The sequence below is a fragment of the Delphinapterus leucas genome, chromosome 5 (genome assembly GCF_059928025.1).
Source record: "Delphinapterus leucas isolate spDelLeu-1000000601 "Yukka" chromosome 5, BTC_Dleu_Yukka2, whole genome shotgun sequence".
Lineage (NCBI taxonomy): Eukaryota > Metazoa > Chordata > Mammalia > Artiodactyla > Monodontidae > Delphinapterus > Delphinapterus leucas.
In genome coordinates this window covers 71,717,081-71,743,983 of record NC_143133.1, presented here as the reverse complement: position 1 = coordinate 71,743,983, position 26,903 = coordinate 71,717,081, and the positions used below count along the sequence as shown (strand labels likewise).

The 26,903-nt window shown below is 41.4% G+C and overlaps 2 protein-coding genes across 3 annotated transcripts; both read left to right on the top strand.

Annotated features, from left to right (window-relative positions):
• Positions 1 to 683: 683 nt before the first annotated feature.
• Positions 684 to 21,780, top strand: OCIAD2 (OCIA domain containing 2). 2 transcript variants are annotated; one of them, XM_022564524.2, is made up of 6 exons: positions 685 to 798; positions 9,442 to 9,570; positions 13,586 to 13,682; positions 18,470 to 18,517; positions 19,670 to 19,787; positions 21,428 to 21,780. In XM_022564524.2, the coding sequence occupies exons 2-6, from the start codon at positions 9,505 to 9,507 to the stop codon at positions 21,507 to 21,509; spliced, it is 411 nt and encodes a 136-aa protein (XP_022420232.1). In that variant the 5' UTR covers positions 685 to 798; positions 9,442 to 9,504; the 3' UTR covers positions 21,510 to 21,780. The 2 variants fall into 2 exon arrangements, with proteins under 2 accessions (XP_089768036.1, XP_022420232.1); XM_089911910.1 differs by lacking the exon at positions 18,470 to 18,517 and having other exon boundaries at positions 684 to 798.
• A 161-nt stretch (positions 21,781 to 21,941) lies between these two features.
• Positions 21,942 to 22,404, top strand: LOC111169915 (large ribosomal subunit protein eL30). The gene has a single exon (XM_022564534.2). The coding sequence runs from the start codon at positions 22,007 to 22,009 to the stop codon at positions 22,352 to 22,354; it is 348 nt and encodes a 115-aa protein (XP_022420242.2). The 5' UTR covers positions 21,942 to 22,006; the 3' UTR covers positions 22,355 to 22,404.
• Positions 22,405 to 26,903: the final 4,499 nt, after the last annotated feature.

Sequence of the window (26,903 nt, the reverse complement as noted above, 5' to 3'; positions counted from 1 at the left end):
TAAGTTAAGTCACAGGGATGTAATGCACAGCATGGCAACTATAGTTACTAATACTATATTTCATATTTGAAAGTTGCTAAGAAAGTAGATTTTAAAAGTGCTCACCCTGGGCTTCCCTGGTGGCACAGTGGTTGAGAGTCTGCCTGCCGATTCAGGGGACACGGGTTCGTGCCCCGGTCCGGGAAGATTCCACATGCCGTGGAGCGACTGGGCCCGTGAGCCATGGCCGCTGAGCCTGCGCGTCCAGAGCCTGTGCTTGAAAAAAAAAAGAGAAAGTCCTCATCCCAAGTCTGAGGGGCTGACTTTTTTTGATAACTACATATAGTGAAAGATGTGAACTAGACATATTGTGTGATAATTTTGCAATGTATACAAATATCGAATTGTTATGTTGCGCACCTAAAATTAATATAATGTTATATGTCAATTACACCTCAAAAAAAGAAAAAAAAGACTGCAGGATGTAGCCTCCTGGCCCAGGGAGGGTGTTCAATAAATAGCTGTCGCTGTTTTTGTTGGGAAGAAAGGAGTTATTTGAAAAGCAAAAGAATCTACCAGGTATCAGGACAAGACCTGGGGGTGGGGTGGGAGATTCTAGCAACAGCCGGGTTTCAGCTTGGGCACTTGGGCATAGGTGTGAGGCCACCATCAGAGACAGCAGGATGGGGGATGGGGTGCACTTGCTGAGTGGCTCACGTGAGGAAGCGAGGGGCGGTGCGCCGCTGGGGCCGGAGCAAAAGGAAGAAAGAGGCAGAGGGAAGCTCACCGAGCACAGGCGAGGTCCCGGGAGCGAGCGCGGTAAGGGGACCACGGGCCCCGGGGTGGTCGCCAGGGACGGGCGCGGGCGCCCGGGAGGCGGGAGCATCCGGGCTACAGCGGCGGCCGCGCGGGGAGGCGAGCTCTGGTGGGCGGGCGCCTGAGACGCGGCCTCCGAGGCGATCCTCAGCCCCTCGTATGAGCCCGCCCTGGGTGGGGGGGGCGGGGCGGGGCGGTGACAGCGGAAGGGATGGCGGGAGGGGATGGCCTCCTCTGCCCGCATCACTTCTGGGGTCCTCAGGACGGAGGTACTTGGCCTAGCATCGCCCCTTCCAACCGCTCCTCGCTGGCCCGGGCTCCAGCCGCGACCCTGGGATGGCGGCGGATTCCTGCAGGCTGATCCCGGCCCCCCCTCCCCCAAAAAAACCCCGCCGGCGCTCCCCTACCAGAAAGTGCAGTGACCCCCCTGTGCCTGTGGGTCCGATCACACGCCCCCACCCCCATCCTGCTGAGCGCCTCCCTCCCACTGCCCACCGGTCAGCACTCCTGCCGCCGCCAACAACGGAGGAAGCAGAGGGACCCCAAACCAGACCTGGGCATGGGGTGAGGGCTGCACCCGGAAGGCGAGACCCTGAGAAGGCCTGCTTAGATGTGGACCAGTGACTAATTGGGTGTGAGGGGACTTGACCACCAAAGCTGTGTTGTGGTATCTTTGCTTCCAGATTTGAGGCAATGGCCTAACTAAGCAAAGATAATCTAATTTGGCCTTAGGCCAGCAAACACTTCCTGGAGGTCCTCAAGAAATAGAGCGCCCAGGGCTCTGACAGCTGCCCTTTACTGCTCACACACTCACTGTGAGCTTGTGCTGAGCTAATGCTTATGGACCTCATCCCTCTTCTTTGCAACAGCCCATCAAGGTCCATCACCTGCACTTAGCAGGTGAGAAAGCTGAGGCGCAGGCACTTTAAGTCACTTGCCCCAAAGCAAGGGCTAACAAAGAGTAGAGTCAGGATCTGAAAGCAGGTCTTTCTACCCTAGGGCATCACGCTGCCTCTACAGTAACATTAGGTGCTGAAAGTGAAACTTGGTACAAGTGCGGGTCCCCTTGGCTTGTATTTCTGGCAGCTTAGTAGGAAACAGAATTGTGTATGATGAGAGGTTCATTTTGCATGGAAATCAGTGGTTGTCATGGAGTGCGGATCTGCAGAGTGCATTGGCCATTGGCGGGGCAGGTGGTGCGGTAGCGCGTGGTCCACCTGGACTATGCCCATTGTTGCGAAATCACTTTTCTCAGCCATGTGACACCAATGATTCACAATCCCCCTTCAGAAACTCCCTCTCCTTTGTATCAGCTATTCTTTCTCAGTCATCTCCTTGGCTTGTTTTTTTTTTTTTTTCCTCTTGTTGGTATTCCCTTGGCCTCAGTGTTCACATTCTCCAGTACTCGTTTTAGACAATTTTATTGATGTTTCCTACTTTACCTATCATCTCAATGATGGCAACTCCCAAATTGATCTTTCTAGCCTACCCCTAATCTGTTAACTCCAGACCCAAATCCTCAAATATTCTAATCCCTACTGGCTAATTGCAATGTATGCCCACAAGGCACCCAAATCCAATATTTCCAGATACAAATTTATCATCTCTAGCCTTCCCACAAGGGTCTTGGTTCAGGTCTCTTCACATCCTTGCCTGGGATACTATAGCACCTTCCAAATTGGTCTTCCTGCCCTCTTTTTTTTTTTTTTAGCATCTTTATTGGAGTATAATTGCTTTACAATGGTGTGTTAGTTTCCACGTTATAGCAAAGTGAATCAGCTATACATATACATATATCCCCATATCTCTTCCCTCCTGCATCTCCCTCTCTCCCACCCTCCCTATCCCACCCTTCTACTGGTCACAAAGCACTGAGCTGACCTCCCTGTGCTATGTGGCTGCTTCCCACTAGCTATCTATTTTACATTTGGTAGTGTAGTCCATGGTAGGTAGTCCATGCCATTCTCTCACTTCATCCCAGCTTACCCTTCCCCCTCCCTGTGTCCTCAAATCCATTCTCTACCTCTGCATCTTTATTCCTGTCCTGACCCTAGGTTCTTCAGCACCTTTTTTTTTTTTTAGATTCCATATACATGTGTTAGCATACGGTATTTGTTTTTCTCTTTCTGACTTACTTCACTCTGTATGACAAACTATATCCATCCACCTCACTACAAATAACTCAATTTTGTTTCTTTTTATGGCTGAGTAATATTCCATTGTATATATGTGCCACATCTTCTTTATCCATTCATCTGTCGATGGACACTTAGGTTGCTTCCATGTCCTGGCTATCGTGAAGAGAGCTGCAATGAATATTGTGGTACATGACTCATTTTGAATTATGGTTTTCTCAGGGTATATGCCCAGTAGTGGGATTGCTGGGTCGTATGGTAGTTCTATTTCTAGTTTTTTAAGGAACCTTCATACTGTTCTCCATAGTGGCTGTATCAATTTACATTCCCACCAACAGTGCAAGAGGGTTCACTTTTCTCCACATCCTCTCCACCATTTATTGTTTGTAGATGTTTTGATGATGGCCATTCTGACTGGTGTGAGGTGATACCTCATTGTACTTTTGATTTGCATTTCTCTAGTGATTAGTGATGTTGAGCATTCTTTCATGTGTTTCTTGGCAATCTGTATATCTTCTTTGGAGAAATGTCTATTTAGGTCTTCTGCCCATTTTTGGATTGGGTTGTTTTTTTTGATACCCAGCTGCATGAGCTGTTTGTATATTTTGAAGTTTAATCCTTTGTCAGTTGCTTCGCTTGCAAATATTTTCTCCCATTCTGTGGGTTGTCTTTTCATCTTGTTTATGGTTTCCTTTGCTGTGAAAAAGCTTTTAAGTTCCATTAGGTCCCATTTGTTTATTTTTGTTTTTATTTCCCTTCCTCTAGGAGGTGGGTCAAAAAGGATCTTGCTGTGACTTATGTCATGGAGCATTCTGCCTATGTTTTCCTCTAAGTTTTATAGTGTCTGGCCTTACATTTAGGTCTTTAATCCATTCTGAGTTCATTTTTGTATATGGTGTTAGGGAGTGTTCTAATTTCATTCTTTTGCATGTAGCTGTCCAGTTATCCCAGCACCACTTATTGAAGAGGCTGTCTTTTCTCCATTGTATACTCTTGCCTCCATTATCAAAGATAAGGTGACCATATGTGCGTGGGTTTATCTCTGGGCTTTCTATCCTGTTCCATTGATCTATATTTCTGTTTTTGTGCCAGTACCATACTGTCTTGATTACTGTAGCTTTGTAGTATACTCTGAAGTCAGGGAGCCTGATTCCTCCAGCTCCGTTTTTCTTTCTCAAGATTGCTTTGGCTATTCGGGGGTCTTTTGTGTTTCCATACAAATTGTGAAATTTTTTGTTCTAGTTCTGTGGAAAATGCCATTGGTAGTTGGATAGGGATTGCATTGAATCTGTAGATTGCTTTAGGTAGTATAGTCATTTTCACAATGTTGATTCTTCCAATCCAAGAACATGGTATATCTCTTCATCTGTTCGTATCATATTTAATTTCTTTCATCAGTGTCTTATAGTTTTCTGCATACAGGTCTTTTGTCTCCTTAGGTAGGTTTATTCCTAGGTATTTTATTCTTTTTGTTGCAGTGGTAAATGGGAGTGTTTCCTTAATTTCTCTTTCAGATTTTTCATCATTAGTGTATAGGAATGCAAGAGATTTCTGTGCATTAATTTTGTATCCTGTACTTTACCAGATTCATTGATTAGCTCTAGAAGTTTTCTGGTAGCATCTTTAGGATTCTCTATGTATACTATCATGTCATTGGGAAACAGTGACAGCTTTACTTCTTCTTTTCCGATTTGGATTCCTTTTATTTCTTTTTCTTCTCTGATTGCTGTGCCTAAAACTTCCAAAACTGTGTTAAATAATAGTGGTGAGAGTGGGCAAACTTGTCTTGTTCCTGATCTTAGTGGAAATGATTTCAGTTTTTCACCATTGAGAACAATGTTGGCTGTGGGTTTGTCATATATGGCCTTTATTATGTTGAGGTAATTTCCCTCCATGCCTATTTTCTCATTTTTTTTTTTAATCATAAATGGGTGTTGAATTTTGTCAAAAGCTTTTTCTGCATCTATTGAGATGATCATATGGTTTTTCTCCTTCAATTTGTTATATGGTGTATCACGTTGATTGATTTGCGTATATTGAAGAATCCTTGCATTCCTGGAATCAACCCCACTTGATCATGGTGTATGATCCTTTTAATGTGCTGTTGCATTCTGTTTGCTAGTATTTTGTTGAGGATTTTCGCATCTATGTTCATCAGTGATATTGGCCTGTAGTTTTCTTTCTTTGTGACCTCTTTGTCTGGTTTTGGTATCGGGGTGATGGTGACCTCATAGAATGAGCTTGGGAGTGTTCCTCCCTCTGCTATATTTTGGAAGAGTTCGAGAAGGATAGGTGTTAGCTCTTCTCTAAATGTTTGATAGAATTCACCTGTGAAGCCATCTGGTCCTGGGCTTTTGTTTGTTGGAAGATTTTTAATCAAAATCTCAATTTCAGTGCTTGTGATTGGTCTGTTTATATTTTCTATTTCTTCCTGGTTCAGTCTCGGGAGGTTGTGCTTTTCTAAGACTGTGTCCATTTGTTCCAGGTTGTCTATTTTATTGGCATAGAGTTGCTTGTAGTAATCTCTTATGATCCTTTGTATTTCTGCAGTGTCAGTTGTTACTTCTCCTTTTTCATTTCTAAACCTATTGATGTGAGTCTTCTCCCTTTTTATCTTGATGAGTCTGGCTAATGGTTTATCAATTTTGTTTATCTTCTCAAAGAACCATCTTGTAGTTTTATTGATCTTTGCTCTTGTTTCCTTCATTTCTTTTTCATTTATTTCTGATCTGATCTTTATGATTTCTTTCCTTCTGTTAACTTTGGGGTTTTTTGGTTCTTCTTTCTCTAATTGCTTTAGGTGTAAGGTTAGGTTGTTTATTTGAGATGTTTCTTGTTTCTTGAGGTAGGATTGTATTGCTATAAACTTCCCTCTTAGAACTGCTCTTGCTGCATCCCGTAGGTTTTGGATCATCATGTTTTCATTGTCATTTGTTTCTAGGTATTTTTTTATTTCCTTTTTGATTTCTTCAGTGATCTCTTGTTTATTAAGTAGTGTATTGTTCAGCCTCCATGTGTTTGTATTTTTTACAGATCTTTTCCTGTAATTGATATCTAGTCTCATAGCCTTGTGGTCGGAAAAGGTAATTGATATGATTTCAGTTTTCTTATATTTACCAAGGCTTGATTTGTGACCCAAGATATAATCTGTCCTGGAGAATGTTGCATGAGCACTTGAGAAGAAAGTGTATTCTGTTGTGTTTGGATGGAATGTCCTATAAATATCAATTAAGTCCATCTTGTTTAATGTATCATTTAAAGCTTGTGTTTCCTTATTTATTTTCATTTTGGATGATCTGTCCATTGGTGAGAGTGGGGTGTTAAAGTCCCCAACTATGATTGTGTTACTCTCAATTTCCCCTTTTATGGCTGTTAGCATTTGCCTTATATATTGAGGTGCTCCTATGTGGGGTGCATAAATATTTACAATTGTTATATCTTCTTCTTGGATTAATCCCTTGATCGTTATGTAGTGTCCTTCTTTGTCTCTTGTAATAGTCTTTATTTTAAAGTCTATTTTGTCTGATATGAGGATTGCTACTCAGCTTTCTTTTGATTTCCATTTGCATGGAATATCTTTTTCCATCCCCTCACTTTCAGTCTGTATGTGTCCCTAGGTCTGAAGTGGGTCTCTCGTAGACACCATAAATATGGCTCTTGTTTTTGTATCCATTCAACCAGTCTATGTCTTTTGGTTGGAGCATTTAATCCATTTACATTTAAGGTAGTTATCAATATGTATGTTCCTATTAGCATTTTCTTAATTGTTTTGGGTTTGTTACTGTAGGTCTTTTACTTGTCTTGTGTTTCCTGCCTAGAGAAGTTCCTTTAGCATTTGTTGTAGAGCTGGTTTGGTGGTGCTGAATTCTCTTAGCTTTTGCTTGTCTGTAAAGGTTTTAATTTCTCCATTGAATCTGAATGAGATCTTTGCTGGGTAGAGTAATCTTGGCTGTAGGTTTTTCCCTTTCATCACTTTAAATATGTCCTGCCACTCCCTTCTGGCTTGTAGAGTTTCTGCTGAAACACCAGCTGTTAACTTTATGGGGATTCCCTTGTATGTTATTTGTTGTTTTTCCCTTGCTGCTTTTAATATTTTTTCTTTGTATTTAATTTTTGATAGTTTGATTAATCTGTGTCTTGGCGTGTTTCTCCTTGGATGTATCCTGTATGGGACTCTCTGTGCTTCCTGGACTTGATTGACTATTTTGGGAAGTTTTCAACTATAACCTCTTCAAGAATTTCTCAGTCCCTTTCTTTTTCTCTTCTTTTTCTGGGACCCCTATAATTCGAATGTTGTTGCATTTAATGGTGTCCCAGAGGTCTCTGAGACTGTCCTCAATTCATTTCATTCTTTTTTCGTTATTCTGCTCTGCAGTAGTTATTTCCACTATTTCATCTTCCAGCTCACTATCCGTTTTCTGCCTCAGTTATTCTGCTGTTTCCCTCTAGAGAATTTTTAATTTCATTTATCGTGTTGTTCATCATTGTTTGGTTGCTCTTTAGTTCTTCTGGGTCCTTGTTAAATGTTTCTTATATTTTCTCCATTCTATTTCCAAGATTTTGGATCATCTTTACTATCACTACACTGAATTCTTTTTCAGGTAGAATGCCTATTTCCTCTTCATTTGTTTGTCCTCGTGGGTTTTTACCTTGCTCCTTCATCTACTGTGTGTTTCTCTGTCTTCTCATTTTGCTTAACTTACTGTGTTTGGGGTCTCTGTTTTGCAGGCTGCAGGTTTGTAGTTCCTGTTTTTTGTGTCTGCCCGCAGTGGGTAAGTTTGGTTCAGTGGGTTGTGTAGGCTTCCTGGTGGAGGGGACTGGTGCCTGTGTTCTGGTGGATGAGGCTGGATCTTGTCTTTCTGGTGGGCTGGACCATGTCTGGTGGTGTGTTTTGGGGTGTCTGTGGCCTTATTATGATTTTAGGCAGCGACTCTTCTAATGGGTGGGGTTATGTTCCTGTCTTGCTAGTTGTTTGGCATAGGGCATCCAGCACTGTAGTTTGCTGGTTATTGAGTGGAGCTGGGTCAGCGTTGAGATGGAGATCTCTCGGAGAGCTTTCACCGTTTGATATTATGTGCAGCCTGGAGGTCTCTGGTGGACCAATGTCCCGAACTCAGCTCTCCCACCTCAGAGGCACAGGCCTGACACCCGGCCAGAGCACCGGTCAGCCACATGGCTCAGAAGAAAAGGGAGAAAGAAAGAAAGATTGAAAGAGAGAAAGAAAGAAAGAAAGAATAAAATAATGTTATTAAAATAAAAAATAAAGAAAATTATTAAAAATTAAAAAGTAATTAAAAAGAAGAAAGAAGAGAGCAACCAAACCAAAGTGCAAATCCACCAACAATAACAAGAGTATACTATAAAAACAACAACAACAAACAAAAAAACGGACAGACAGAACCCTAGGACAAATGGTAAAAGCAAACCTATACAGCCAAAATCACACAAAGAAGCATACACATACACACAAAAAGAGAAAAAGGAAAATATATATATATTAAAAAAAAGAGAGAGCAGTGAAATCAATAAACAAATCTTTCAGTGATAATGAACTCTAAATACTAAACTAAGATAAACATAAAATCAGAGACAAATTAGATGCAAAAAGCAAACCCCAAGTCTACAGTTGCCCCCAAAGTCCACCTCCTCAATTTAGGATGATTCATTGTCTATTCAGGTATTCCAGAGATGCAGGGTACATCAAGTTGATTGTGGAGATTTAATCCACTGCTCCTGAGGCTGCTGGGAGAGATTTCCCTTTCTGTTCTTTGTTCGCACAGCTCCTGGGGTTCAGCTTTGGATTTGGCCCCGCCTCTGCATGCAGGTCGCCTGAGGGCGTCTGTTCTTGGCTCAGACAGGACGGGGTTAAAGGAGCAGCTGATTCGGGGGCTCTGGCTCGCTCAGGCCCAGGGGGGCGGGGAGGGGTATGGAATGCAGGGTGAGCCTGTGGTAGCAGAGGCCGGTGTGACGTTCCAGTAGCCCCACAGACCCTTTTGAAAGCTCAAGAATCTTGGTCTTTGGTGTCTTCAGACCTGACCAGAGAGAACAAGCCTTTCTTCCTTAGCACCATGTGCATGCCTCTAGGGAAGCCCTTTGCATGTTGTGTAACTGCTGACTTGTCTGTCTTCCCCTGTGAGTTCCTTTAGCACTGATTTTGTCTTATCCTTTGTATCCCTTGGCCTGGCACATAATAGACAGTAAATATTTGTGTAGCTAATGACCTTGTAATGAATTGAAATTTTTTGAGGACAGTTTATAGTTCATAAAACATTTCACTGTGCCTCAGGTGACATCTCACTCCACTCTTCCTCTGATCTGTCACCATTAGTCAGTTAATGTGTGTGTTGGTAGAGGAGGAGCATTAGAAAGTGAGTTTGCAGGTGGCTGGAGATGAAGGTGACTGACAAAATGAAAATAAGGTCGCCAAATAGGGGAGTTGGTCCTAAGGGTGTTTTTACGGTTGACATAAATGTTCAGTCATGGCATGGTGACTCTCTTCTACTTTCCTTAGACATCGGGTCAAATGAGGAAGCTGAGTCCACTCAACTAGAAGAGAAGCAAAGACAAAGTCATCATGGCTTCAGTGTCTACGCATGAAAACCAAGATAAAGGTCCCCATTTGCCACCACCAAGCAAGCAGGTATATTTCTAATTTGAAAGTCTGCCATCTAAAGAGGAACATCATACGGGACTTCCCTTAAACCTCATCCTTGATCAGTCATCTTAGTTTTTTCTGTCTGGCACTTTGTAGGATGGGTTCAGGGAAAATAGAATGGGGAAGGAAAGTGTGTTTTTGGCTGCCTTGAAAAGGAGCCTTTTCAATTATTTACAAAATCCTTCCTTTACTCTTCCCTGTGTAGAATTCAGCTTAACTAACTCTTCCATAGGTTGTCAGTGACTGAAGAGGTTTCCTTTACCAGAACAAAACTCTTAATTGAATCTCACAGAATGCTACAGGATGCATGTTTTTTCATTTCTGTTATCAAGGCTAATCATACTAAGGATATGCTGCTGACAGGTGTTCCTGTTTGGGATGGCAGAGTCCTTAACTACTAAATTAGGCATCAGATTGAGAACCTCAGTGTTAACAGGGACACAGTTTTTCAACTTCTTGAGAATGAATACTGTTTGTTTCAGGGACACATAAGTGAAGAAAAGAGAAAGTGTCGTGATGGGATAGTAGAGTTCATGTTCTCTGGAGTCAACCTTTTCAAGCTAAAAATGGGTTATGGAGGAGATGATATTTAAGGAACAAAGTTTAGGAGAGGCAAATAGACAAATGATATCACATCATAAGGAATTTAGGCACCCGAGTTGCCTCTGTGAAATGGAGAGCCATAAAACATTTATGGTTCTACCGAAAAGGCTCACCAGAGCTCCCTGGGGACACTGCAGGAGCTTAAGTCTTGACTGCGGGACTCACAGCAGTTGTGATAGTTGGGGTCCCTGCCCATGGATGTGTATATGTGTGTGTGTTTCGCAGGAGGAGAGGGAGGGAGGTGTTGCTTATTTCTGCCACAGCCACAGGCAGAACCAAGAAGTATTTACACTGGGATGAGGAAGAGTGCTTGTTGAGCTAACGTAAGTGGTGACCAGATTCTTCCCTGGTCACTGTGACTCACCCTGACCACCACTTCCGTGTGCTGTGCTATGGGGAGTTGTAGAGGAAGAAGAGGGAGGTTGCCTGCTTGGGCTGTTTGTAGAGCTCTGAAGGCACAGGTGCCACAGGATCCTTGCATGTCACCATCATGCACGTAAAGTGCTTGGCACAGTGCCTGGCGTGTGCGCGAGTGCTCAGGAAATAGTGATCACCGTTCACATTGACATCTACTACAAACAAAGAGTCAAAAAAGAACATTTGCAAAATCAGCAAGGTGAACTTCAAAAGCCATGGAACTGCACCTCAACAAGAAAAACACTAAAACTCCGAGAGATGAATGGCAGAGGACCTACATAAGTAATTCACAAACAAGGAAATAGCAGTGTGACTTAAGGAAAAAATTAAATAAATGTTGTTTCTAAGAAACAAATGAACCACCCACAGAATGGGAAAAATTATTTACAAATCATATATCTGAAAAGGGTCTAGTATCCAGAGTATATAAAAAGCTCTTACAACTCAATAACAAAAAGACAGCCCAATTGAAAAATGAGCAAAGGGCTTGAATAGGTGTTTCTCCGAAGAAGATATATAAATAGCCAATATTCAGATGAAAAGATGCTCAATGTCATTAGTCATTAAGGAAATACAAATCAAAACCACCATTTCACAATCACTAGCATGACCACAGTCAAAAACAGAAAGAATTTAGTTTATTTAGTTTAAATAAGTTGAATAATTTATATTAAAAACATTTAAAGTGCTAATTTAAAAAAAAAAAACAAAACACGTGGGTTCAGTCCCTGGTCAGGGAACTAAGATCCTGTAAGCCGGATGGCAGAGCCAAAAAAAAGAAACAAAACAGAAAATAACAAATGTTGACAAGGATGTGGAAAAATTGGAAATCTCCTACATTGTTGGTGGGATTAGAAAATGGTGCAGCTCCTGTGCAAAACTCAAAAAGTTAAACGTAGAGTTGCAGTATGGCCCAGCAGAGCTGAAAACAAAAACTTGTGCAGGAATGTTCATAGCAGCATTATTCACAATAGCCAATGGTGGAAACAATCCAAATGTCCATCAGTGGATGAATGGAGAAACAAAATGTGTTATATTCATACAATGGAATATTATTGAGCCATAAAAAGAAATGAAATACGGATACATGTTACCACGTGGGTGAATCTTGAAAACATTATGCAAAGGAAAAGAAGCCAGCCACGAAAGGTCACATGCTGTATGATATTGTTTGTACCAAATACCCAGAATAGGCAAATCCAAAAGGCAGATTAGTGGTTGCTAGGCAGTTGGAGAGAGGAGGGAACGAGGACAGACTCCTTACTGGGTATGGAATTTCCTTTTGGGGTGATGAAAAAGCTCTGGAACTAGATAGCGGTGATGGCTGCACACATTGTAAATATACTGAATGCCGTGAATTGTATACTTTAAAATGGTTAAACACAACATAGTAAAACAACTATGTTCCAATATAAAATGAAAAAAAAAAGTGTATGGGAGGATGAAAAAATATATAAAATGGTAACTATTATGTTATGTGTATTTTACCACAATAAAAAATTAATGAGTCACTGAACAAGAAAGGATTACAACAGAGGTCTAGTTGCAGGGATTGCCTCAACAGAGAAGGACAGTCTGGCTGAAGACTACATAGAGATGCTCAAACACATTAGTTATCAGACAATAAAATATTGCTTTATACCTATTAGACTGTTAAATTTTAGAAAACTGGATAATGCCAAGTGTTACAAAATCCTTTCTTTACTCTAACCTGCTTGGAATCCAGCTTAACTAGCTCGTATGCGGTTCTTAGGCATATAGAGGAATGTTCACACGCTGGGAGTGGATGCTGGTGTAGCCACTGGGGAGAGCACTCTCGCAAGACTTTGTTCAACTGGAATATGCATGCCCTGTATTTTACTTCTAGATACATATCTGAAAAGCGTTCTCATGTGGGTCTGTAAGGGGACATTTGGAGATGGGGACTCAGAAGCGTCCTGGAGAATCATGCCGCAGTTAGAAACAGTGGACTAGATAAATATAGCAACATGGATAGATCTTAAAAGTGTAGAACTGAGTTGAAAACATTTTTAATAATAAAACTAAATGTATAAAACAATGCCATTTGCATTAAAAAATGCAGGCACCCAAAACAATGAACATTTTGCAAGCATATATACAAACAAAAGATCCACATTAAACACCCAGAATGGCAGTGATGGGCAGAGAACAAGGATGGAGAATGTGGGTGAGAGTAAGTGAATAACCACATACATACCTACAAAAGGGGAGGATAATAAAAGATGGGAGCTAGTCCAGATCGTAGCACATCAACATGATAAAGAAAAGTACTGAAGAACTAATAAAAAATAATGTCAACCATGTCAATAGTTCCCCCAGATATGTGCAGACCATTTATAAATGTGTTAAAAAAAAACCGTTAAGATAAAAAGTAAACTATGTAGAAAAATAAAAAGCAGTCTGCTGATGCTTTTTAGACTATAGTTTCTCACGGTCTAAAAATGCTTATAGAAGTATAAATAGGTAAATTGGAATACAGATCTATAAATAGATAACTTGTAATACTGCTCTGAGTGTGATCCCAGATGTGTCAATATTATGCTGTAGGGGAAGTCTCTCTCTTCACCCAGGAGGAGATCTTGAACTGGGTCTTAAGAAGACCAGGTAGGCAAAGGGAGTGAGTGTCATTGCAGGGACAGGGACTGCATAGACAGAGACTGGAAGTAAGAAAGAAAATGTGACCTCAGCAGTAATGCATTCTGACCCGATATCTGCTTCATGCTCACTAGTCACTGAATCACTCTGCTTCTCCACCTGTGATTCTTTTCTTGGTTAAGTCCACCCATCGTTCACAGCTGGAAAGCACTGGCTGAAACTGGCCATTGCTCAGTGCTGGCAGCGGGAAAGAACGCACACTGTGTGACCAGAGTGAAGAGACCTCCTTGCCCTCCTCTAGGGAAGACAGAGCAGATGCTCTTCTGATGATTTCAGTCAAGTCATCACGTAACTTTCCTTGCAGAGTCTGTTGTTTTGTCCAAAATCAAAACTGCACATCCGCAAATCAGAGATTTCAAAGATTATCCGGGAATGTCAAGAAGAAAGTTTCTGGAAGAGAGGTAATTGCATCCCTCTTAATCTTTGTCAACACTGTTTTTGCTGCAATAAACTGCCTGATATCATATTAGAATTATGGTATTGATTTATTTTTGAGCAGGGACTTTGCATAATTCCCTGAAGACACTGATACCTGAGGCTACTTGGAATTTAAGTCCATGTTGAGACCCTTTTAAGGTCAGGGATAATATCTGATTTAGGAGCTGTTTACCCCCCTTAGCAAAAAGTGATGCACACCTAACACTTTCTTTCATGTGACCGAGAATGTGTACCAAGAGTGTTATTTAGAATTTCTTGAAAGAGTAGACTTCCCACAATTCCACTGGACTCTAACCTTCATCAAGTTCAGGTTCATTGCTCTCTCCCAGAGCCAAGCACACTGCTTCACATATAAAAAGTACCTATTAAATATTCGTGGAATGAATGAAGAGTGGCAGCATTCTGTTAATACTTCCCTTACAATGTCTTGAAGTAACCTTTTCTGCCAAGTCGCTTCCTCTTTCTGGGCCTGCTTTATATGAGACAAGGGTGTGAACTGAGGCTGTGCATTAAAGTCCCGTTTAATTTTGAAAATTCGTGACTTGTCACTTGAAAATGTCATAATAGAGCCTATAGATATAGTCCCAATATTGCTGGCATAGGGATAATTTTACTTTGAAATACTCATTTTGATTTCTTAAATCATTCAAATCCAGTATCAGTTGTTTTTGGAAGTAACACTCCTTAGAAGTTGATGTTCACTGTTCATTACTTCTTATTGATTGTGCTGCTAGAAATTTTCTGACAACTTATGAGTGAGTAATTTATTTAAGCCCTAGTAGTTTAACATTTCAGTATGACCCATTTGCCTACCATCAGGTAGATAGCTCTGAGTGGAAAAATTGGTTGCTATTTGATTTGTCTTGATTACTAGGAAGAGCTAGCAACCAAGACAAATCAAATAGCAACCAATTTTTTTTATCACTTCTCTGTGCTTTGGGAAGAAAGCACATTGACACATTTTGACAGAACTAGAAACTTCCTTTTCTGGACTAACTTGCCTGTTTAGAGATAAAAATCATCTCTAAACATGGCCCATGTTTACCTCGAATGTAGTAATCTTCAGAAAATAAACGTATCCAAATTGTGTGACAAAATGTCATAAAAGACAAAAGCAGGGAACTATAGTAGATAGGGTGTGCAGTTTATCGTCCTCTTTTTTTAACTTTCATGCAGGATTGAAAATTTCAAAATATGTAGCGAATGGAAACTCCCAAATTCCCCAGCTCAGCGCACACACATGAAGATGCCTGTGTTGTATGTAGTGGTCAGAATCCGGTGCATGGTGGGTCTCAGAGACGGAGTGGCAGGGGATCTAGGTTTTGTCACATTAATGCTGTGCATTAGGTTGAGTGCCTGGGGCAGACCCCAAGAAAATTCTCCATGCGGTGCTTAATATTTGTCAAATTAGTAAAATAAAAAATGACTAAAATCTCACTGCCAAAGCAGGAAGAGAAAACACTCAGAGTAATTCTCCCTCATTCTTCTAGGTGAGGGGCCAAGTTTTCAAATACCAATATTGAAGGGCGTTTCTGTTTTACAGCTCTGCCTTTTTCTCTTGTAAGCATGCTTGTCACCCAAGGACTGGTCCACCATGATAAGATTCAGTATTTGATACGTAGTTTAACTTAAGAGAATCCAGTTTTCTGGGGTCCTCCTGGCGGGTTTTGGTACTTGGCATTTATTTTTTGGTGAAGAATTTATTTATGCGGGCTTTTGCCTGTTTCTAGCCTACGTCCCCAGCTCTCCCTCCCATAGATGTCCTATTTCCTGGAATGAGTGACCGTGACAAAGAGAAATTAAATTTGCAGTTGGAATTAAGGTCATTAATCCAGATGGGCCCAATATAATCAGAAGGGTCCTTGAAAGTGACAGTGGATCAGAAGACAGAGCCAGAGAGATGGCAGCATGAGAAAGACTCAGCTCAACATTCCTGAGTTTGAAGATGGAGGAAGGGGCCATGAGTCAAGCAATGAGTGGCCTCCAGAAGCTGGAAAGGAAGAAACCTTAGAGCCTTCAGAAGGGCTTGCAGCTCTGTTGATGCCTTGATGTAGCCCTGTACTATGGTCTGAATATTTGTATTCCCCCGCCCACCCCAAATTCACAGATTGGAATTCTAAAGCCCAAGGCGATGCTATTAGGAGGTGGGGCCTTTGCAGGTGATTAAGGCATGAGGGTGGAGCCCTCATGAAGGGGGTTAGTGCTTTTACAAAAGAGACCCCACAGAGGGACCTGGCCCCTTCCACCACGTGAGGATAGAATGAGAAGTCAACCATGCCAGCACGCTGATCTTGGACTTCCAGCATCCGGAACAGTGAGAAATAAATGTCTGCTGTTTTATAAGCCACCCAATCTGTGGTATTTTGTTATAGCAGCTCGAATGGACTAAAACACCCAGTGAGACCCATTTTGAGCTGCTGACCTCCAGAACTGTAATGTATTAAATTTGTGTGGGTTTTTTTTGGGGGGGGGCTTTGGCTACGCTACATGAGTTCTTAGTTCCCTGACCAGGGATCAAACCCGTGCCCCCTGCAGTGGAAGCGTAGAGTCTTAACTACTGGTCTGCCAGGGAATTCCCAAGTCTGTGTTGTTTTAAACCACTGAGTTTGTAGTAATTTATTACGGCAGCCCCAGGAAACTATTGCAGTGCCTGTCTCTGTACCAGAGTCCCTGTGTCTCCTAGGGCCTTGGTATATGGTTAGACAGATACTTCCCTGCACAAGGGTGCTCCAGGGAAGAGGTAAATGGGGCTGAAATTCACCCAAGCTCTGAACACCAAGCCATTTGTCCTGGAGAGAGGCTGCATCTGCCTCAGGAGGGGCACCCGTGTACAGCAGATCATGAGGACTGATGGCCGCCCTGCGTCATCCACATAACCTCTCCGTGCCTCTTAGCACTGTCCATTGTTCCCCTCTATTCCTTGTTTTTTGCTCTCTTCTTTCTCCCCGACTCTATCCAACCAGAGAACCTATAAGCATTGCTTAGTCCCCAGACAGCAAGAAGGCACCTGACCCTGTGGAAGCCCATTATACTGAACACTGCTGATTACTAGGAGTTTAGAGAGTACTTGTACCCAGCAAACATGAGGAAAGATGCTTAGCTCTTTTGGGGTCTGAAAGACCACATGTCATATATCTAGAAGAATCTCATTTCAGTCAGTATTAGTGCTGTCTTTAAAGTTGATTTATTAAATATGATTTCATTTTTATAACTTGAAGATAGTCTTTTTGTGGAAATATATTAGTCAGTGATAAGCCTTTTTCAGAACATTTTTGACACAGAAAAACAAATATGGCCATGACATCTATGTATAGGGATTATGTTTTATGAATATTAAACTACTTGCTCAAAATCTACCATCTCTTACATCTGTACAAATATATATTTTTTAAATTATTTTATTTTATTTTCTCTTTTTAAAAAATATTTATTTATTTATTTATTTTTGGCTGCATTGGGTCTTGGTTGCTGCACGCAGGCTTTCTCTAGTTGCAGAGAGCAGGGGCTACTCTTCGCTGCTTGCACGGGCTTCTTATTGTGGTGGCTTCTCTTGTTGCAGAGCACGGCCTCTAGGCGCGCAGGCTCAGTAGTTGTGGCACACGGGCTCAGTAGTTGTGGTTCATGGGCTCTAGAGCGCAGGCTCAGTAGCTGTGGTGCACAGTCCTAGTTGCTCTGCAGCATGTGGGATCTTCCTGGACCAGGGCTCGAACCCGTGTCCCCTGCATTGGCAGGCGGATTCTTAACCACTGCACCACCAGGGAAGCCCTGTACAAATATGTTTTTCCAGGTTGTGTATTACTTTTCTACAAATTTCCACAAACATAGTGGCTGAAAACAATACAAATTTATTAGCTTGCGGTCTTGAAGGTCGGAAGTCCAAAATGGGTCTTTCTGAGCTGAAATCAAAGTGTCAGCAGGGCTGCATTCCTTTCTGGGGGCTCTAGGGCTTCCTTTCCCTTTCTAGCTTCTGGAACCCACCCACATTCCTTGGCACGTGGTCCCTTCCTCTGTCTGCAGAGCCAGCAACGTGGAGCCAAGTTCCCCTACTGCCGTCTGTCTGGTTCTGTCTCTGAATCCTTTTTCCATGTTCAGGGGGCATCGTGATTACATTGGGCCCACCCAAATAATCCAGGATAATCTCTCTATTTTAAAGTCATCCGATTAGCCACCTTAATTCCATTTTCCACCCTAATTCCCTTTTGTTGTGTAGGGTAATGTATTCACAGTTTCTAGGGATTGGGATGGGAACATCTGTAGGAACATCCATTATTCTGCCCACCATAGGTGGAAATGCTTTCATTTTAAAATTGTGATTATAAGCAACTATACTCCAATAAAAATTAATTTTAAAAAATCTTAAAAACAACAAACAAAAATAAATAAAATTGTGATTATATATACTGTGAATCTCTAAATTGAAACTGTGTGTTGAGTTACTTTAAAAGGGGAGGGGGCAATGACTAATTGCTTAGAACTAAGTTGTTATCTCCACCTTGCCTTGATATCTTTAAATACATCATGAATTGTCTGTTTCATGTTCTTTTTCTATACATCAAAGCCATTACTTGTTACTTGCCAAAAATGACTACTATTTGAGAGTTAAATTCAATCAAGATTTGAATTATCTCTTTTAAGATCATCTCTTTAGATTAAGAATGTGTATATCTTAAACCCTGAAGACTTCTTATACTTTATAAATTTAAATAAGTTATAAAATGAAATAATAATGCATTTATACATTACTTCTTAGGTTATTTAGCAGCTAATCCAAGATTTGGATCATTGCCTAAAGTTGCACGTAAGTCATAGAAGGAAAAAAAAAAAGTTTCATTTTTTGAGCTTCCCTGGTGGCGCAGTGGTTGAGAGTCCGCCTGCCGATGCAGGGGACACGGGTTCGTGCCCCGGTCTGGGAGGATCCCACATGCCGCGGAGTGGCTGGGCCCGTGAGCCATGGCCGCTGAGCCTGTGCGTCCGGAGCCTGTGCTCCGCAACGGGAGAGGCCAAAAAAATGTTTCATTTTTTAAAAAGAAGATGTTTATAGCAAATGGAGATAGGAATGTCCAGGTTAACCAAATTGCCTGTATTGACTCTCTGAAAAACCAGTCGCCATTTTTTGCCACCTTGCAGTTTTTAGTTCGTTCGATACTTTCTGATGGAAAGCTGAGCAGTAGGGACTTCACCTTAGTCCTCTCTAAATCATGAACTAGGAGGGCCTGGCAGGATAACAAGAGGACATCGACAGCAGAGTCTCTGAATGATAGCTCCATGAGAGATTTTAATTTTCTTCTTTTGGCCAGTCTTTTCCAAATATTTTCTATAACGGACATAACAAACGAATAGTTTTTTTAAATCAGGGCTTTCTGATAGTACATTTACCGTAAACGTAGGGTTTCACCTTCTTATACTGGTTATCCATAGACCTTTTATGTACACAGAGGACATATTCCGGTTTATGATCTGAAACCTCATTCCTAGCAAGAATAGCAGGTTGAAAATGTCTTCCATGGTTCTGCCTCGTGACCTTCCTCCCTGACACACAAGATGGACTGCAGCTCCCCATACTCCGATCCATAAAGAAAATTAAGGGGCTCTCCTACCCAGTGATTTGGAGGCTACCTAGAGCCACAACCCAAGTCCCATCTCTCCCTCCCCAAGGCTTCAGAGATTTGTTTGCCAGTTGGGCTTCCCTCTGGCTGCCCCTGTCTGGGCATCACCCTTGCTTGCTCTATCCCGGCCCTTCTACCTCCAGTTCAAAACTGAGGAGATCAAAAGTCTCCAGTTCCCAATCCTGCTCTTTAATAGGGAACTTCATTCCCAGAGATTTTGTTCATTGATTCATCAGGGTACTTTTGATATAAGAATTACTGCTGTTAATAAAGTTCTAGAAGTCCATTAATGGAGAAGATTCCAAACCTTTAAATTATTTATCTTTCCTAACCTGCTCTTACAGTTGCTGGTATCTTGGGATTTGGCCTTGGAAAGGCATCATACATAAGAGTATGCCAGAGTAAATTCCATTCCTTTGAAGGTCAGCTGCGTGGGGCTGGTTTTGGTCCAGGGCATAACAGGTTTGTACTCTGCTTTTCTGGAGTTTTTTAAATAAATATATTTATTTATTTTTGGCTGCGTTGGGTCTTTGTTGCTGTGCACGGGCTTTCTCTAGTTGCGGCAGGCGGAGGCTACTCTTCGTTGCAGTGCGTGGGCTTCTCATTGCGGTAGCTTCTCTTTTTGCGGAGCACGGGCTCTAGGCACACAGGCTCAGTAGTTGTGGCTCGTGGGCTGTAGAGCACAGGCTCAGTAGTTGTGGCGCATGGGCTCAGTAGTTGTGGCACACGGGCTTAGTTGCTCCGCAGCATGTGGGATCTTCCCGGACCAGGGCTCGAACCTGTGTCCCCTGCATTGGCAGGTGGATTCTTAACCACTGCGCCGCTAGGGAAGCCCTGTACTCTGTTTGATTAAGGGATTGTAATAAAGATAATTATTAAAAAGTAAATGAAAGATCATTCACCATTTACAATATTAAAATAGTTTTTAACATTCATATGTTGAAAAAAACCTCAAAGTTTGAGTTGTTGCTATTCAACTTCAATAATAATTATGATTTATCTGGGTTACCTAGTTCATTTGCTCACCGAACATTTAGTAAGTACCTACTATGTTCAAAGCATTGTACAAGTCTCTAAAGAATGCCTTGATCAGCAGACACAGCTTCTACCGTCACGGGGTTACGCAAATTTAACCAGGGCTCTTGACTGCAGGACTTCTCAGAGCCTTTACTATATTAATATAAATCATGATTCTCATTAGGGGATACAAGCAGTAGGACTCTGGAGTAAGCGGCATTACCTCTGCTGTTAAGAGTCGCTGGGATCAAAGGGGGTTCTAACTGCTAACTTACTAAGCTGCGTGACCTTGGACAAGTTTCTTAAACTCTCAAATCTTCAGTTTTCTCATTTGTATAATATGGTGATCAGAATTTTTTTCATGGGATGGTGTAAGGAATAGAAATGATTGTTCATGACACTCAGTGAGAGCTCAGTAAATAATAGCTATTTCTACCACGGTATTATAAGACTAGCGTTGGGGACACATTTCTGTAAAGAGCCCTTACTTGTCACAGTGGATTCTGTTTGAGATGCAGCACAACATGGTGAAAACAACATTGGGCAGGAAAATCATTAATGGCCTTTTTGTGGAAGAAATTTGGGGAGTCTGAAACCAAGACACAGCTCTGATAATTCCTGAAAAAAATTAGGCTTGAGAACTTTAGCTTAGAAAATACCTCTAAATAATCTAAAATATGATACAAATGAACTTATTTACAAAAGAGAAACAGACTCACAGACATAGAAAACAAATTTATGGTTACCAAAGGGGAAAGGGGGCGGGGATAAATTGGGAGTTTGGGATTCACAGATACACACTACAATATATAAAATAGATAAACAACAAGGTCTTACTGTATAGCACAGGGAACTATATTCAATAGCCTGTAATAAACCATAATGGAAAAGAATATGAAAAAGAATATATATAAATGTATGTATACATATAACTGAATCACTTCGCTGTACACCAGAAAGTAACACAACATTGTAAATTAGCTATACATCAATTAAAACTTAAAACAAAATCTCTAAATAATATTGTGTTCAGACTAGAGCTTCCAGTGTCAAAGTACAAACCAACATTTTTGCTTCTGTTTTAGGCACTGCCTGCTTACCTGTGAGGAATGCAAAACAAAGCCTGGATTAAATAAGGAGGGAAGTTCACAGCCTTCGACTTCCTAAACTCTGTGTCTGTGGGTTTTCAAGTTTCTAAAAACATCTGAATTTGTACACCTTTAAAATGTCAAATGTACTTTAAAATAATTTACTTATAGTAGAACAGAAACATTGTGATTCTCTCACTCTATTGAAATGCTTTCGCCGGCTGATTCTCCATTGAATTGAGCATTCCATGTTTTTCTGTTGTTTAAGAACATGTTGGGAGCATTCATACACCAATAGAAATTCTGTTGCACTCTTACTTGCTTACAGCTAAATAAAAGAATTTAGAGTCTTCTCTGATTCACCCCATCCATTCTTTCACTCTGCTTTTGTTCAGGGTTTTAAGATCCCTGATGGAGGATAGGAATGAATGTTGAGGAGCTTGGGAATCATGCCCCAGTGTGTATGTGTGGAGGTAGAAATAGAGGGCAAGAAAGACTGTGACTATGGGAAGTGCTTTCTAAAATGTAGGGGCTGGCTGCAGTGGGCTGGGGGCGTCCCGCGCCTAAGGCAGGAAGATGGTGGCCGCAAAGAAGACGAAAAAGTCACTGGAGTCGATCAACTCTAGGCTCCAACTGGTTATGAAAAGTGGAAAGTACGTGCTGGGGTACAAGCAGACTCTGAAAATGATCCGACACGGCAAAGCGAAACTGGTCATCCTCGCCAACAACTGCCCAGCCTTGAGGAAATCTGAAATAGAGTATTATGCCATGTTGGCCAAAACTGGTGTCCATCACTACAGTGGCAATAATATTGAATTGGGCACAGCGTGTGGAAAATACTACAGAGTATGCACACTTGCTATCATTGATCCAGGTGATTCTGATATCATTAGAAGCATGCCAGAACAGACTGGTGAAAAGTAAATCATGCACAATTTTTCTTTAATAAAACTGGCCAGAGCTTGTTTTAAAAATACTGAAAAAAAATAAATAAATAAAATGTAGGGGCCAAGATTTTTTAATGAAAAATGTTTCATTTTAAAGAGTCACAATATGAATCAACTGTCCTTTTTTTTTTTGGCTGTGTTGGGTCTTCATTTCTGTGCGAGGGCTTTCTCTAGTTGTGGCAAGCGGTGGGGCCGGGGGTGGGGCACTCTTCATCGCGGTGCGCGGGCCTCTCTATCGCGGCCTCTCTTGTTGCGGAGCACAGGCTCCAGACACGCAGGCTCAGTAGTTGCGGCTCACGGGCCCAGCCGCTCTGCGGCATGTGGGATCTTCCCAGACCAGGGCTCGAACCCGTGTCCCCTGCATTAGCAGGCAGATTCTCAACCACTGCGCCGCCAGGGAAGCCCCCTCAACTGTCCTTTTGATGACCTCGGTGACTTTATGTCTCCTCGGTATGGTGAAGTTTTAGAAAAGCCCATTGTTTTAGGTTCCTTGCTTAGCTAATGGATATATGCTCATGGTCAGCTCTCGAGAACTGCGTTCTTTTATATTCTGCTGGTGGCCTAAAAGAATAAATACAACTTTCCAAAATGTCCCTCAGGAACAGTTTACGTAATTCTGGGAGGACTCACTGGAAGAATTAATTCAGAGAATGATAAACTTCGGGGCTTTAAGGGAGCTCACAGGCTGCCAATCCAACCCCAAGAGTTGCATTCCTCTTCTCCTGCCAGGTTTTTTGCATGAAAACAAACTCTTCCACTGGGGACCTTTTGTCTTTATGACAGATTGTCTGAGCCCTACATGAAAACTTCTCTTGCATCTTTGCATTTTCTCAGGAAAATACTTCATATATGTGTCACCATTTATATACTGGGGGTGTGTATGTACTCGTTTGCATTTTACTTACATCTTGAAACCTGTACCAAGGAGGTAAAAAGGGAAACCTCATTGAAAGTTAATGCTTGATATATATTTTATTTTCTGTATCAAAAATATTTGGAAGTTTTTATTTTTACATGAACATTATGTGTATGAAATGGAGTAATTTTGACCAAGTCTCTTTTTATGTTACATATCCTGGTGTTTTCCCGTCGATAAAGTTCTATTTCTGTAAAGCAGAACGCAGAGCCAATATCCTAGCATCTTGGATGCAGTTTAACTTCTGGCTCCAACGACTAGCAATCGGCGACTCTGTGTTATCTCAGCTATTGCAGACATTCAGAATTGGGCACTTTTATTTCCTGCGTTCCAGAAGATGATTTCCCAGGGATCAGAACATTTTCACATTGATAAGCACAGCAAGTCAGTGTTAAAACCCTTCTTGGGGTAGTGGGGAAAGATGAATCTATTATTGTTAAAAGGGAACATTGTTTTTAACTGCTGACATCTTCATAGTCATTCTGACTCCAATTGGGTTTATGGTTTGGGCTCTCTGATTTTCCTAAGTGGATAAGTTTTTATTAAAGCAGTTTATCGCAGTGATCGTAGTGCGAAAGAAAATCAGTCAAGGAGAAAAACCTGGAAGGTCACCCAAGAAGTCTTGAATATTTTGCTGCATTATCTGTTGTATATATTAGGAAGCAGGTATCTGAGGGAGAATGTCTGTTTTTCCAGGAAGACATGTTAAAGGAGCAGCATCTACTTGTCTGTTAGCATTTAGCAGTTACCAGCACCCATCCCCAAGGTGGCCATAAGTTTATAAAAGCAGTACTTCCATGATAAAAAAAAAAAAAAAAAAAAAAACCTTGGCAAAGAACAAGAAAAAATTGTCGATAAACTTGCATAAAAGAAAGAACTGCTGAGACTACACGGTAAACGTTGGATGTCTAACCAACTTCACTGGCAAAACTCCTTATTCCTTGTTGGACTGATGTTCAAGAATGAAGAAAATGGAAAATATTCTATTATTTTACATTTGGTTAATGGAATTCAAAGTGTAACATTTGGCTACTTTATCCCTGGATGTACCTACAAGAAGAGACAAACTCGATATCTAAAATAAGCCTTAAAATAAATAAGTAAATAAATAAATAAATAAATAAAATAAGCCTTGTCCTGCATTTGTACTTTACCTAGACAACATTGTAGAATGTTCTCAACAGTGGAGAATGGCACTAATAAGAGTAAGGATGATCCTTATCCAACCAGAAAACAACATTGAAGTGGTTTATTTTAATTCCATGTGACACTCCAGTGATGCCAGAAGTGTGTTTCTGTCTTGGGTTCCATATGAACGGATGACTAGAAAGGATTCTATCAAGATATTTTACATTCTGAGACATTGCTCAAACGTTCCCCCCACTGTTAGCTAAGGTGACCATTTGTTTCTAAATTTTGCTTCTCTGTGATCCTGGAGTTCAAAAGTTATTGCTGGAGTTACACTATATTCTGCATGAGATACACAGTTCACAATTTAAAAAAATAGTAGCAAAATCCTTTTATGTCTGATTCATTTACCAAAATAGATCAGAATTTCCAATATATGTTATATATTATCTATGTGTAACTATATATAATGATGTAATGTATATGATGCTAATATATATATATATATTTTTTACACCTTTATTGGAGTATAATTGCTTTACAATGGTGTGTTAGTTTCTGCTTTATAACAAAGTGAATCAGTTATACATATGTTCCCATATCTCTTCCCTCTTACTATGCTAATATATTTTTAAAATCCTCATTTAAGCAAAGACATTCTCTTCCCATGCTGTCAGAATAATTTTTCTATTTTCTGTTAACATTATGACAGTAATAATATTTATATTGAATGACTTGATTAAGTAATGAAAATGTCATTGTAGGTAATTTTCTTGATATTCAAATAATGCAATTTGTTAATCAACAGAAAAATTTTCCACTGTGGAACTCTGCACCCAAATTTCAACTACAGAATTTGATTTCATAGAAAGTTGGTAGAGATTTCAGTGATTAACCCAGAGGCTACAAAGTCCAGGACCAGACAGTGTAACTGAGTGAAGCTGCACCGGTGGCATATTAAACACCAGTGTATCCCTCACTTCCACACACACCAATACCTGGGCCCACTGTTGTCAAATCTTCCAATTTTTCAAAACAAACAAGTGCAGGTTTTTGTGTGAAATGTCCTGGTTTAAATGTTCAACAATTGAGCGCCCACTCTGTGCCAGGCCCTGTCCTAGGTCCTGGGAATGTAACAGTGAACACAACCAACAAAATTCCATCTTCCTGGAGCTTATATTCTCATCACCAGTTTGTGGCTTGAGAGCCAACCCAACCTCTGTGGAAATCGCCTGACTGTGGAAATCGCCTTTGTTGTCTGGGCAGGTGAGTTTCGGGACCTACATGTGTACTTCCAGGGGAAGGCCCCCTGCTGCTTCACGTGCAACCCAGTACACTGCCCAGAAGCTAACCTCTTCAGAAAGGTCTGGGGGAGCCCAGGGTTCCCTCCCTCCCCATCTGGACTGGGAGTTCCTCCAGGACAGGAAGTATATCTTTTTTTTTTTTTTAACTTATCTCTCAATCTTCAGCCCCAGGAGCGTTCATGGCCAGATATAGGCACTTTGTAAATGTCTGTCAACCTAAACCTGTAATTTCCCTGTAACTACAAAACAGAATTCTTAGTCTTCTTTCACATAATAGCTTTTAAATATTGCAAGGCAAGTTTCTTTCAGAATTCTGGCTAAAGAGCCCCAGTTTTTTCAACCACTGGAGTGAGTTTCCAGCCCTATCACATCCTGGTCTTGGGACACCCTTTGGTTTGTGGTGCCCTCACACACAGCAGCACCCCAGAAATGGACTGACCAGTTCAGAGAGCAGGATTAAACAGGCTTATTGTTTCAGGCAGCTGAACTGATAACAAGAGTGGTTCTGTGTCCAGCCCTGTGCTCAAATTCAGGCTCCACTACTTACTGACCACCTGACATTGAGTCAGCTATTTATCTGCCCTGGGCCTCAACTTCCTCATCCATCAAACGGAAATAGGCTCACCTGACAGGTTGTGCATGAGAAGTAAACGAGCTAATACCTATGAAGTGCTTAGAACAGTGCATGGCTCAGAGTAACCGTTCAACGTGTAACCGAGCAGGACTCTATGGGGCCTTCCCAGGAAAGACTTCTTCAGGTCCTCCACCTGCCTCTTGTTTGTACAAAAACTTTAGCCTCCTAGGCCTTCCCTGAGTTACAAAGAATAAATTTAATCAGAGAAGTGAGAAAATGCAGAAACAAAGGAAAATGGTCAAGCAAGACAAAATAATAGTTGTACCATTAAAGTCAAGGACCTTTAGGTCCTCCTCCAGGGCTGTAGACAGTATTCCGAGCCACGTCCTTTGAGCTGTTTTGCAGATACTAAGACCCCACCAGGTGGAAGGAGTTAACTGCATGCTGACCACGAGCACGTAGACCCCAGATGGGTTGGAAGCAGAAGGTTGATGATGTGGACTCCCGATTACCTCACCACCAATCAGGCTGAGTAAGATCTCCGCCTGTCCGCGCCATGATGGTTCCAACTGCTTCTGACACAGGTGCCAAAGGACCACACAGG

Coding starts and splice junctions, on each gene's coding strand:
- OCIAD2 (XM_022564524.2), top strand. CDS start 9,505: ATGGCTTCAGTGTCTACGCATGAAAACCAAGATAAAGGTCCCCATTTG. Junction 18,518..19,669: donor ATCATTGCCTAAAGTTGCAC/GTAAGTCATAGA, acceptor CTGCTCTTACAG/TTGCTGGTATCTTGGGATTT. Junction 19,788..21,427: donor TTTGGTCCAGGGCATAACAG/GTTTGTACTCTG, acceptor CTTCTGTTTTAG/GCACTGCCTGCTTACCTGTG.
- LOC111169915 (XM_022564534.2), top strand. CDS start 22,007: ATGGTGGCCGCAAAGAAGACGAAAAAGTCACTGGAGTCGATCAACTCT.